This window comes from Cephus cinctus, unplaced genomic scaffold, assembly GCF_000341935.2.
Source record: "Cephus cinctus unplaced genomic scaffold, Ccin1 Ccin1_scaffold0053, whole genome shotgun sequence".
Classification (NCBI taxonomy): Eukaryota; Metazoa; Arthropoda; class Insecta; order Hymenoptera; family Cephidae; genus Cephus; species Cephus cinctus.
This window is the reverse complement of record NW_014332797.1, coordinates 40,748-54,123: the sequence shown is the minus strand read 5'-3', so window position 1 is coordinate 54,123 and position 13,376 is coordinate 40,748. Positions and strand designations below refer to the sequence as shown.

Genomic DNA, 13,376 nt, shown 5'->3' with positions numbered 1-13,376 from the left:
TAATAAACCGAACCATTTTCTTGAGATCGAAGTGTCCGAATAATTTTGTGTGTCGCGTGATCGTCTGACCCATCCGACCTATTGATCCGAATCCCGCCGCCTCCGCGTAGCTGAGTTAGCCAACGTAGGCACGCGAAGACATATCGTAGAAACAGATACGTGGTTCCCGTTTTGGAACCTGGCGCCCAACAATACCTTAGGTATTTTCGAGAGTGAAATTTGTTAGCCCCTGGGTTGCCTGGAACGCGTAGGAATCGCGTAAAGGTGTGCGCCGGTCGGTCTTGCATTTTCCGGTGAGGTCTATCGCGTAAAAATACGTCACAATATATATAGTGCTAAGCTAGATCAAAAAAACGAGAGAAGTAATAACTGGTAAAAATTAAAAAATGGGAAGATGTGTGTGTTGCAAGAAATTGACAACAGAAAAAGGAATAATGCTTCACAGGTAAATACAACTATATAATGAATAATGAACAATAATATATACTGTACAAATAATTAACAATAAGTACAAAATGAATTCTTTGGAGGTTAAGGTCGAATAATAACTCTTGACAACTTTGTTAGATTTCCAGATAATGAAATTGAGAGCAAAAAGTGGACCGAGAAGATGGGCAGGCAAGATTAGTTACCAGTGAAAACAGCAGTTCTTTGCTTTAACCATTTCACCAACGATTGCTTTGAGCGCTGGTGGAATATGACAAGGCTGCGCAACGGTAGCGTGCCACAATTTTTTCACAACAACAGAATTGAGGCACATACAAATTTCGATGTGGGCCAGGCTTTTAGTAAAAGTACGTAGATTCCATACTTGTTCATTATAGGTGTATTTAGGTGTTCAGAATATATTGATAAACAATGTTTATTATTGTCTTCTTCATACATCGTTGATTATTTACTTTCAGGTAACTCTTTTTTTCTGTATTGACAAATGAATAAACAGGTAATTAATAACTGTGCAGGATTAAAGACTGACATGTCAATACCTACGATAAATCCTCCATCTACGTTAATGAGTCAAACAATCTATGCTAAAGGGTCAAGTTCTGTAGAAGCAATACTTCCCACGCTGAGTGAGTATGCTTATAAGGTAGTTGATTCAATTAGGAATTCAAATTAAAAATTTTATTCAAAGAAATACACGTATTTATAATTTGTACGTCCAGGTCCGGAAATGTTAACACCGAGTTGTTCTATTTCATCTTCGAAATCTTCTACTTGTCGGGAACAACTAACACCAAGAACATCAAGGCGGCGAGAGCTATTCAAACATGATCACCATTGCGAAGACATTCCTCGAACAAGCCAAAAAAATTCTACCTTATCAGACAAAAGTATGAATCGTCCCAAAAAAAAATTAGAGCTCTAAAGAGACAAATCTATAATCTGAAGACTGCTGTGTATTCCCTTAAAAAAGTGGTGAGTATCTTAGACAAAAAAAAAACTCGTTTTAGAATCTGTTTCATACATATTACCCAGCTTTAGTAAATAATAAGATATACAGGGTGTTCCGAAACTACCTGACCCGGTGGGTATGGCGGTGCTCCGGAGGCTTCACTGATCACGAAAATGACCTTCCTTTTGTCCAGAAGCTCTTAGTTTTTAAATCGGAGCAGCTCAAAGTTGACCAATCAGAACGAGGCGTCAAGAGAAACGTAGGCACCTACGAACCAGTTTTCTTCCCTCGCTTTTATTTCTCGGTAGATGTGTGTGTTGCAAGAAATTGACAACAGAAAAAGGAATAATGCTTCACAGGTAAATACAACTATATAATGAATAATGAACAATAATATATACTGTACAAATAATTAACAATAAGTACAAAATGAATTCTTTGGAGGTTAAGGTCGAATAATAACTCTTGACAACTTTGTTAGATTTCCAGATAATGAAATTGAGAGCAAAAAGTGGACCGAGAAGATGGGCAGGCAAGATTAGTTACCAGTGAAAACAGCAGTTCTTTGCTTTAACCATTTCACCAACGATTGCTTTGAGCGCTGGTGGAATATGACAAGGCTGCGCAACGGTAGCGTGCCACAATTTTTTCACAACAACAGAATTGAGGCACATACAAATTTCGATGTGGGCCAGGCTTTTAGTAAAAGTACGTAGATTCCATACTTGTTCATTATAGGTGTATTTAGGTGTTCAGAATATATTGATAAACAATGTTTATTATTGTCTTCTTCATACATCGTTGATTATTTACTTTCAGGTAACTCTTTTTTTCTGTATTGACAAATGAATAAACAGGTAATTAATAACTGTGCAGGATTAAAGACTGACATGTCAATACCTACGATAAATCCTCCATCTACGTTAATGAGTCAAACAATCTATGCTAAAGGGTCAAGTTCTGTAGAAGCAATACTTCCCACGCTGAGTGAGTATGCTTATAAGGTAGTTGATTCAATTAGGAATTCAAATTAAAAATTTTATTCAAAGAAATACACGTATTTATAATTTGTACGTCCAGGTCCGGAAATGTTAACACCGAGTTGTTCTATTTCATCTTCGAAATCTTCTACTTGTCGGGAACAACTAACACCAAGAACATCAAGGCGGCGAGAGCTATTCAAACATGATCACCATTGCGAAGACATTCCTCGAACAAGCCAAAAAAATTCTACCTTATCAGACAAAAGTATGAATCGTCCCAAAAAAAAATTAGAGCTCTAAAGAGACAAATCTATAATCTGAAGACTGCTGTGTATTCCCTTAAAAAAGTGGTGAGTATCTTAGACAAAAAAAAAACTCGTTTTAGAATCTGTTTCATACATATTACCCAGCTTTAGTAAATAATAAGATATACAGGGTGTTCCGAAACTACCTGACCCGGTGGGTATGGCGGTGCTCCGGAGGCTTCACTGATCACGAAAATGACCTTCCTTTTGTCCAGAAGCTCTTAGTTTTTAAATCGGAGCAGCTCAAAGTTGACCAATCAGAACGAGGCGTCAAGAGAAACGTAGGCACCTACGAACCAGTTTTCTTCCCTCGCTTTTATTTCTCGGTAGCTTGTTTCTTGTTTCCAATAGGCATGTCTTCGGCTGATGTCATCCTGCATGAAGCCACCGAGAAACAAAAGCGACGGAAGAAAACTCAGAGTTCGCAGGTGTCTACGTTTCTCTTGACGCCTCCCTCTGATTGGTCAAGTTTGACCTGCTCCCATTTAAAAACTATGACCTTCCGGACAAAAAAAAGGTCATTTTCTTGATCATTGAAGCCTCCCGAACATCGCCATACCCACCGGACCAGGTAGTTTTGGAACATCCTGTATATAATATGTATCGTGACGTGGCACTTTGTGCACGTCACAAATGAGAGAGAGAATAGGCGGTAAAAGAGGTACATCATAAGGTCTGCAAAGCAACGTAACATTTGCGTCGAGCGTAGACTGAATTTAGCATTAATAACATGTGTTCATTCCCTTCGGGGTATATATTTTGTATTTTACAAGCGGTGGTCGGTCCCGTAAGGGAACCGCCACGAAAGTTCAGAGACAACGAGGCCCATGGTACACCAACGACGGCCCTGACTACAGTAGAGTAGCCCGGCCAATGCGACTAGCAGCACTGGCGTGACGTAGCCACCAAGAGGAAGAGGGCCAGCGCGACCGTAGAGCACCACTGAGCGCGACCGCCTACGCAGAAGGACGCCGCGAGAAGATCCAAGATTTTAGATGCATCATGGGGTTGCAGTGGTGGCCTGGAGCCACACAACGAGGGATAGGGTCGGATGTGATTCCCGACCCATGACAAGACACTGCAATCGCCCCGAAGAAGAGAAGTTGCGCGGATCTATTTATCTAGGATCGAGAAAACAATTGAAGATTGCGGGTGAATTGGGCTGCGTAGGGGATAGCGCGGATTCGATTAAGCTCAAGGGTAATATTCCTCCGCGCCACTAGGGCACGTTAGCGGGCGGACTTTCGGGTAGCGTCACTTGCGATGTAGCCTACGTCTTGTGCGGTGTGTGCGAAAAGTAAAGTAGCGTGAGAGAAAAAGTGTAGAGTGAGTGAGAGCGAAAGAAGTAAAACGAAGAGAGAGAAAAGCATGGATAGAGAGGAGTTGGATGATTTGGCGAGGGCGATTCGGGGTGAGTAACGCTACCGAGCTCATTAATTTTGCAATTGATCGAGATTAGCGGGATCCTAGATTTAGCTGCTGGATCTTAGATCCAGACAGCACGCGTCGCCTTCCGCTTGCACGATCGTTAGAATCCGATGCTTGCCAGCACGGTGGCGATCTGGAGGAATCGTTATCTCGTATCGATGTTTAGTTTTTCGTTTTGTGTTTGATTATTCGTAGAGCATGTCCAAAGAAATTGCATGTAAAATATTCCTATTCAGTCCACGCTACGCGTAATCGTTTCGGTCGTACATCGTGTATCATAAGTACCGCGCAGTGATATGTTTTTCTACCGGCGATATTCGCGGGTGCTAGGAAGGCAGTAAGGGGATTGCGTATTTTCTGACTGATATTTTCAATAGACAAATAGGTCTCTGGAACTGATACTGGCCGCGAGATTATTCGTGACGGAATAGGATACACGCGCTTGACGACAAACGAAAGATCTAGATTCCTAGCGGGGAGTCTAAGGATTCGGTATATTAGGTGACTTCTCAGGAGGTCAAGCACCGTTATTGTTACGGCTTTCAAACTTTGTAAATATTGTGAAGCCGACGAGTTGGGCACTAGCCCACTCGCAGCTGATTTTTGTAAATATCACTGTTGCTCCTCGTTGCGTGTGGGTTACGTAATACGCGTGCTGTTACCGGAAGCGTCCGACTTTCCAGGAGATAATCTCTAGTTTATTGTACAGGATTAGGATCCGTCTAATCCTTTTCAGTTTTGTGTTGTGTAAGGAATCGCTATTCCTTGTTATTAGAATTATAAAGACCCGTTGGTTCCTATGGAATTAATTATTTCAAATTAGCTATCTCTTGTATTTCCTACTCGACTGTTGTTCGATCTGATTATTATTCACGCGTTCTAGATTATTTTGGAACCGTGATTCCGTCTCTATTATTACCCTGCGTTTTATAACTTATTTTGGAACCGCTATTCTTTGCTGTGTTTAGTTATTCACAAATTATTATTATACTACTAGCTGACCCGGCGAACGTTGTTCTGCCATATAAATTATTTCTAGTGAATATTTTGTTTTTTAAATAAAAAATAACAAAAGTATTGTAAATGTGTGGCGATGGGATCTATGACAAAAAGAGGAATTGAGCGCTGTAGACGATGACCGCCGATAAAAACAAAAAATCACCAACCATTCATTTTCTCAATTCAATGTATTTCATTAACGTAACGGACATATTCGTTGTTTGATCTCTTAAAAGTTAAATGTAAAGTGAAAAAAAAGTAATATATTTTTTATCCTAAAGTAGGAAAATGAAATAAAGAAAATCAATATTAATTTCGAAGAGCAATTGAGTGTACCGCAACGTGCATCCACACGATTGATGTCCTCACCTCCCATGAAGTAGATTTGTAAAAATGTATGTGGTTCGTTTGGTATTGGAAGCAATGAGCATACTTTGTGGTACACTTGGCCTTTGATTTTGAATGTTGAATTGTATTGTTGACCACTTGCTGCAGTATTGTGAACTATTTATGTTGCTCCGAACGAAGTCATTTGGAAGCATGAATTGAATGTGCGAATGGACTTCAGGAACAGGTTTGAATCTGGATCCGTGCCGATGAGCAAGCCGTTCAATGGTTCTGGTGATGTCTCAATTTCTGGTAGTTGCACTTTTCCTGAAGCACAACACATCCCGGCTGACTCATGTTTGAATTTGAGCGCATGACAATAGGGACATTCTTTGCCCATAGCACAATCAGCACTTTTGGATGAGCGGCATATTCAATATCTGGCTCGTACTCGAATGCGAGACGAAGGAATGAAGCGGATGTAAATGCTCGATGTACTTGTTGGCGTTGTCGGTCATTTGCTCTGCATGTGTTAACTACGAACCGGCGCGCTTGACTCCGTTCCAATTGTCGTTGTTGATTTCGTTCAGGTCGTGCCTCTTGTGATTGAGATGCACGCAATTGCGACATGCTCATACGCATATTTTCTTTATCTTGTTGGATTTGTCCGTCTGTTCTTTCTGCTCTACTACTTCGCATGTTTGTAGCTTTATTCGTTCGACAGCCTAAATGGGCCCCCTTGCGTCTTGCTGGCATTGTTCACTGTAATACATACACACAAATAGACAAAATTGTTTTACTTACTGATGAAAAATGGTATACCGATAATGGATTTAATCTTTTACTATTTTACCAACCTTTCTTATAAATAAAAATTGTTCACTGTAATACACACACACACACAAATAGACAAAAATTGTTGTACTTACTGATGAAAAACGGTATATCGATAATGGATTTATTCTTTTAGTATTTTACCAACCTTTCTTATAAATTAAAATTGTTCACTGTAATACATACACACAAATAGACAAAAATTGTTGTACTTACTGATGAAAAACGGTATATCGATAATGGATTTATTCTTTTAGTATTTTACCAACCTTTTTACAATCATAAAATACGTATACTATATTGCTTATAAATCAAAATTGACATTTCATGATTGAAATGTCAAAATGACGTGCGTGCGTGACGCATGCGTGGATGAAAGTTCGATGAGGCGGACGTGGCGCCATCTATCATTCAACGACATAAATAATTTCGTTCTGTTTGAAACACGAACGACGATTAAATTATTTGGATACTCGCCGCCATCTTTTATAGGGCAAATTTGTGAGTGGGTTAGTGTATCGGTATGATACCCGACACTATTCAGTGGGGCAAGTGCGTCACATTGGCATTGGCGCGTGTAGTTAGTGATTATATCCAGCAAAACTCTCCTCTTTTAATATTTAAAAAGCTGCAAGTTGAAACATGCAATTTGCTTCCATCGAATCGTAGGTAGTGTACGAAGTCCCTATATGAGTCCCTTCATTTACTACCGACGATTCAGAGGAAGCAAATTGCAAGTTTCAACTTGCAGCTTGTTTAACGTGAGTCCCCATGCCTCTCACAACTTGGGGTCCTTCATACTGTAGAAAACGCATGTAAGGATAAATCTCTTGCATGATCTCTTCGGACCTAATATTTTTTAATCGGATAAAATTCAAAAACTTGAATATATGTATAATCAGATCCGTTTTGCCGATCTCCGCCAAATTTGAGACACATCACAGCTAAATGATATTCTATATTTTTGGAAAATTGGAGCTCAATCGGTCAAAGTTGACTTAAGTTATATTGATAAATTTGATTTTACGAAAAATTCAAAATATCACAAAATCAAAACTTCTCGATGGGTTCGGCCCAAAGGCAATACCAACCAACCTTGGCTAAAAATCTTGTTGTCAAGAACTATTTAGACGATCATCACAAAATTTGTGATCGCTAGAGTGATAACGTCTTTTTTCTTTGAAATTTGAAAACGACGTAAAATTCGAGCCGCAGCTTGAATTATGATGAAAATTACACACACCCGGATATTTTCTCCAAACATTCTGAACATGGTGACATGAAAATCTCGACAGCCAAATCTTCCACTGTCACATAGCTTCCTCTATGAGGAAGCAAAAGGGAAGAGAGAACTTTTACTGCGGTTTTAGAAATTGTACCGCAAATCGGATAAAAAATGCCGAATGCAACGTGAAAGGTCGCAAAACTTGTTACAAAGCAGGATCTGTAATTCGTTTTTTCATATTTATCAAATTATTTTATATATCATTCCGATTTTACGTACACAAATACATCTGCTCAGAAAACGTGGAAACATCGAAATCACGGAACAAGTGATCGACATCTCATATTCACTTTCCCCACCTGGAATACGGAATGCCATACAAAAAATGGCGTCCGATCTCCCCTCCACTTTACCTCATAGCCAGCAAGCGAGCTAGCGGTCTAGTAGTATATAGAAGTCTGTGACCGTACCCTACGTATACCGTGGTTGACTGCCAGGCGTTGCGGTGGCCGAATCCAAGCTTCTAATGCGTATGTACATTATTATGGCGGCGAACTCGTATCCAGTTAGTATACATATCAGTGGTTTAAACCTAAGCAAGCATTATACTATTGTATGTATAACGTAGGGCCTGAGCTGCCGCATACTTAAGGAGTTAGGCTACTGTGACCAGCGGCGATACAGGCTAATTTTTCGAAATTTATTTCGAGAAAACTATAAATGCAATATTTTTAATTTTTTAATATGTTTTTATGTATAATTTAAGAAGTGTGTGTAAAAATTTTCATAAAAAAATATTGAAATTTCCAAACACGTTATTCTTCTTCGCGTCGGCTTTTATTTTCCGCGCGCGATCGGTCGGTGTACAGGATTTCGCAAATATGATTGGTCTGAATCATAAATAAAAAATATCCTTATTAACTACATGGTATTAGCTATGGCGTGAAAGTTTTTTTTTCGTCTTAGGTTACGAGAAAAAAATTCCTGAACTTTTTTCGCCATTTTCGGAGCTATAATGCGTGTTATTATTATTAATAAATATTGCAAAAAAAACGTATTGACAAAATCGTCCTTCACGCCTAAACTGGTATTTCTCTAAACATGTGTACCAAATTTCAAGTCGATTCATCAATTACAGCCCGAGATATCGTGTACACCGTTTTGAAAAACATAGTTTCGAGAAAAACTCTCTCTCTCTCTTTCTCTCTCTCTCTCTCGCTCTCTCTCTATGTATGTAAGTAGGCTTGCACGTCTCTGTCAGTTGCTCTCCATATTTTGGCGCTTCTCTGTGGTTTTTTGTCCCTTGCGGACGCTAGTTGCAGGTTGCTGACTTTCCCCGTGGCTCAGGCTATTGAAGGAGCATATACGGTGGTGCTCTTACTGCGGAGCTGCGGGATTGCAGGCTTTTTAAGCCGAGGTGGTACTTTCTAACCTCTACTATTTGGCGACCGTGTGGCACATTACTCATCAATCGCACGTTTTGTCGAGCGAAAACTCGACATGGAATAAGGACATGAAGACTGGTGTTGCCCTCTCTGTTCCCCTGTGGTCAACGTGAGTCTTTGTCCAATGGTCATACGTCAGAAGCTCAAGACGAATATTCAAGAACTTGCTTACTAAAAACAGTGCAGAACACTTGTACACGCCCCCATCCACGACGTTTGGTTTTTCTACTATTGTGTTTACCTTCATCGTGCGCGCACCTTCACGACTAAGTACTACTGCTAGCCTAACCTAGTATCTGCGTATGTAAACTTGCCAGCTGTCAATTGTGGCCTTTGCTTTAAATTTGTGCGTACGGATGAGTTACATAGAAGCTGCAGCATAAGCACACATGGTTTCCATCTGAGGTGTTTAAAGAGGCACTTAGGTGTCGACTCGGCTCAGAATTTGGATTCTATTGCATGCATTACTTACACAAAATCTGCACTCAACACCACTCAGGGAACATCGGCAGTGAGTACTCCTTCATCCGCCGACCTTCCGAATATTGGAGCACAACTTACATCATTAAGCGCACTAGTTTCAACATTCAACAACAAGATTGACGGGATGGAGTCTGCGTTTCGCGATGTCTCGTATATTAAGCAGCAATTTGCTGGGCTATATGAGCTAAAGACAAATGTCCGTGGGTGTCTTGGCAAGCTAAATGCCTTAACGGATAAGATCACTGCTGTCGAAGAAACTACAGTCAATCTGAGGCGCGGACAAGAAGAGCTGGCTGGAAGAATAGTTGTAGTTGAGACTCGCGTTACTGATATAGGAACGGCCTCTACGGATCGGCTCTCGGCCTTAGAAAACCGTCTTTCTATGCAGTCACATAGTGCTGCAGACTTTTCGACTGCTGTACAACCTCTGGCTACACGTCTACGGTCCCTAGAATATGAAAGACACTCTACGTCGCTCACGATTTTGGGCGTGCCTGAAAAGGATGGTCTAAGTGATCGGGATTTAATTCTAACAATATTCGCGAACTTAGGATTAACTGTAGACACTATACAGATCTTTGACTTTACACACATGCGCAACACCATAATGACCGAAAAGCCGAGAATGATTCGTGTTCGTCTATGTTCTTCCGGGCTACGAAACTCAATTCTTGCAGTCAAGCGCTCGAAAGGCATCATAAAGGCGAGGGAAATTAATGCTGCCTTCCCTGAGACTGCTATCTACGTAATGAATTTTTACCCTCAGCCCTACATAAGCTTCTGCGAGCTACACGGGTTGCCGCGAAGGCCAAGGACTACCGACATGTCTGGGTACGGAACGGAGTCATTAGAGTGAAGAAAGACAATGAAGCTACTGCTGCAGAAATTTCGACTCTTGAGGATATTGAGCGAATCTTATGATGCACAAAATCTCCACCTCCTGCCATGTCTCCCTCTCTGGATGGGAACACGAATTTTCTTAACATTTGTCACGTGAATGCTCAATCCCTTGTTGCACACTTCGTTGAGTTGCTGAATCACTTCTGTAGGACAAATTATGATATCATCCTAGTTTCTGAATCATGGCTAAAACCGCATATTAATGACAGCATTGTTTTCCTTCCTGGTTTCAATCTCTTTCGTTGCGACAGAATTGGTAAGCAGGGCGGTGGAGTATGTATATTTATCCGGAATACGTTATCTAGTAAAGTTGTAAAATTCCTCATCCTCATCCTCGCCAATCTATGAATCGCGCCCTGAGTTTCTTTTCGTTGAGGTTCAGGGACATAACTCGGCTAAGCTTCTGATTAACGTTGTATATAGACCACGAAAGATTGCTTTCTCCAACTATCTTGAAACTGCTCTCTCCTCCTTTTGTCAAGATTATGCATCTAAAATTATCAAGGGTGACTGGAACGCCGATCTTTGTACTGACAAGTCCGATAGCACGTACGTCCAGAGGCTATTCAATTGTTTTAATTTTCACCTCATTCCCTATCACGCTACACACTGTACCTCTACCTCTGCTACATGGCTGGACCTGTGTATTGTGGATTCTGCAGATAAGGTTATACGCCACGGTCAACACCATTTTCCCTGCCTCTCAGCTCATGATCTGATACTTATTAGTTATAAGCTAAAGCACGCAAGAGCTTCAAAACCAGACACAGTGAAGCGTCGGGACTATCGGGGATTACAAGACCCTCGATTCCAGGCGTTACTGGAAAATCTTGACTGGTCACCTTTGGTAGCGGCCACGGATTCATACAACAAGCTAGCGTACCATAACGAGCGGATGACAGATCTTCTGAATGAAGTCGCTCCATTGCGGGAAATTAAAGTTAAACGTCCCTCCGCGCCGCGGATAACTAATCAAACTAATCAGCTCCGCGAATTAATGCGCTCTCGTAACAGGCTACGTGCAATAGCTAGGCGGACGGGCGCTGAGGCGGCTAGGCTGGAGTATGGGCGTCTCCGAAACTGCGTGAAAGCTTCAATCGTACAAGCTAAGACTGAATACTGCACTGGCCGCCTAGCCCAAGCTAAGGACACTAGGCAAGTCTGGCAGGAGTTGCGAAGACTCGGCGTGTCACCCAACTCCAATCGGTCTCATGTTACCACTGTATCACCGGAAGCTCTGAACATGTCCTTCTGCGCAGTATTTGGCCCACAATGTGCATATCCTCCTGATGCGACTTCTCGGGATGAGACGTTTAATGATAGTAATCTCTATTTTAAATATATTACCGTTGACCGTCTACTTTGACATTTCAGATTCGCCGATTCGCATGTGCCAGGTTCAGACAATTTCTCCGGGCGTTTTCTAAGACACTGCGCAACCTCCATTTTTCCAGTGTTGTTGGATCTGTTCAACTCTTCCCTTTCCACAGCTGTCTTTCCGACACCCTGGAAAGATATTATCATCGTCCCTTTGCCAAAGAAGACCCACGCATCAGAGCCTGGTGACTACAGGCCCATTTCGCTCCTTTGTGAGTTCTCTAAGGTACTTGAAAGAATCGTATGCAAAGATATGAGGGACTATCTTGAGCGAAATGGCTTCTCAGATCCATCTCAATTCGGGTTCAGTACAGGTGGCTCTACTCAAAGCTCTCTTGGCAGAATCACCGATGATGTACGTCGAGCTATAGATGACAGAATGATAACCGTGTTGGTACTCTTTGACTTCTCGAAGGCATTCGATACGGTAGACCATGCGCGTCTTATACAGAAACTTGCCCTTCTGAATTTCTCTCGGTCCACTCCTAATTAGTTTTGGTCATACTTAACTGGGCGAAGACAGGCTGTTCGGACATCTAGCGGGATTTCTTCCTGGTCAGCCATTACATCGGGGGTCCCCCAAGGCTCAGTTTTGAGTCCCGCTCTATTTTCATTCTACGTTGCGGATATCGATTCTAGTGTACTAAACTGCTCGTTAGTAAAATATGCTGATGACTTGCAGATATATGCTCACCGTCTACCAGCATCCCTGAATGAATGTGTAGCCAAGATTAATCAGGACATCGTGCGCATCTGTGAATGGGCTGATCGAAACAAATTACAACTGAATCCGAGTAAGAGCAAGGCTATAATCCTTGGCTCCGCCAGATATATCAATACACTTGTTGTAAACCGCGATGCGAGAATAATTGTAAATGGATCCGTAATTCAATACGAGAGCTCTGTTAAGAGTCTTGGGATTGTCATCACACCCTCTCTTAACTGGCGTGAGCAGGTTACTGTCAGCTGTAATAAGGTGTATAAAACCCTTTATCAATTGAGGGCAAAGGGGCACTTCTTAACGAGAAGACTTAGACAATAACTGGTCCTAGCTCTTATTCTCTCGATCATCGACTACTGCTCTCTAGTCCTATTAGATATCTAGGATGAGGAGAACACAAGACTGCAGACGGCCCTAAATGCGAGTGTCCGGTTTATTTGTAGTATACGTAAACACGACCACATTACTCCACATCTCATCGCACTGAGATGGCTAACAGTTCGACAACGTCGACTCTACTTTCTCAGTGCGTTAATTTGGCAAGTGGCTCTCCGAAATCCACTCGCCTTTCTTGCGGGGAAGTTAAAATTAAAATCAAATAGGCCTGACTGCCCGTACCCCACCCGCTCGCATGCCCTAGACTTCTGCGTCCCTAAGTGTCGGACTTCCACGTGGCACCTTTCGATAGAAGTGTTCGGGGTTAGGTTTTGGAACTCACTTCCTATGGCACTTCGTCAAAAACGAACACTGGAAACATTTAAAACTGCATTACATGGGTACCTTATATCTACTCCATAATGCTTAGTAAGAAGTAAGTTAGTGTAAGTTAGTGTAAGCTTAGTTATAGATGCAGTTTTTAGCAGTTGTAATTTCTCAATTACTGTCACTCCCTCTCACTCCCTCACTCCCTCTCTCTCTCTCTCTCTCTCTCTCTCTCTCTCTCTCTCTCTCTC

At 41.5% G+C, this 13,376-nt stretch overlaps 1 protein-coding gene across 2 annotated transcripts in view; it reads right to left on the bottom strand.

The window, feature by feature from the left end:
* The window catches only part of LOC107268537 (multidrug resistance-associated protein 4), a gene marked incomplete at its 5' end in the record, with an annotated part of 72,837 nt that overhangs the window by 23,812 nt on the left and 35,649 nt on the right, over positions 1-13,376 (bottom strand). Inside the window, 1 exon segment of one of the 2 annotated variants that reach the window (XM_015741432.2) lies at positions 5,393-6,200. Within the exon segment in view, the coding sequence (XP_015596918.1) occupies positions 6,198-6,200 (3 nt within the window). 2 annotated transcript variants of the gene reach the window in all.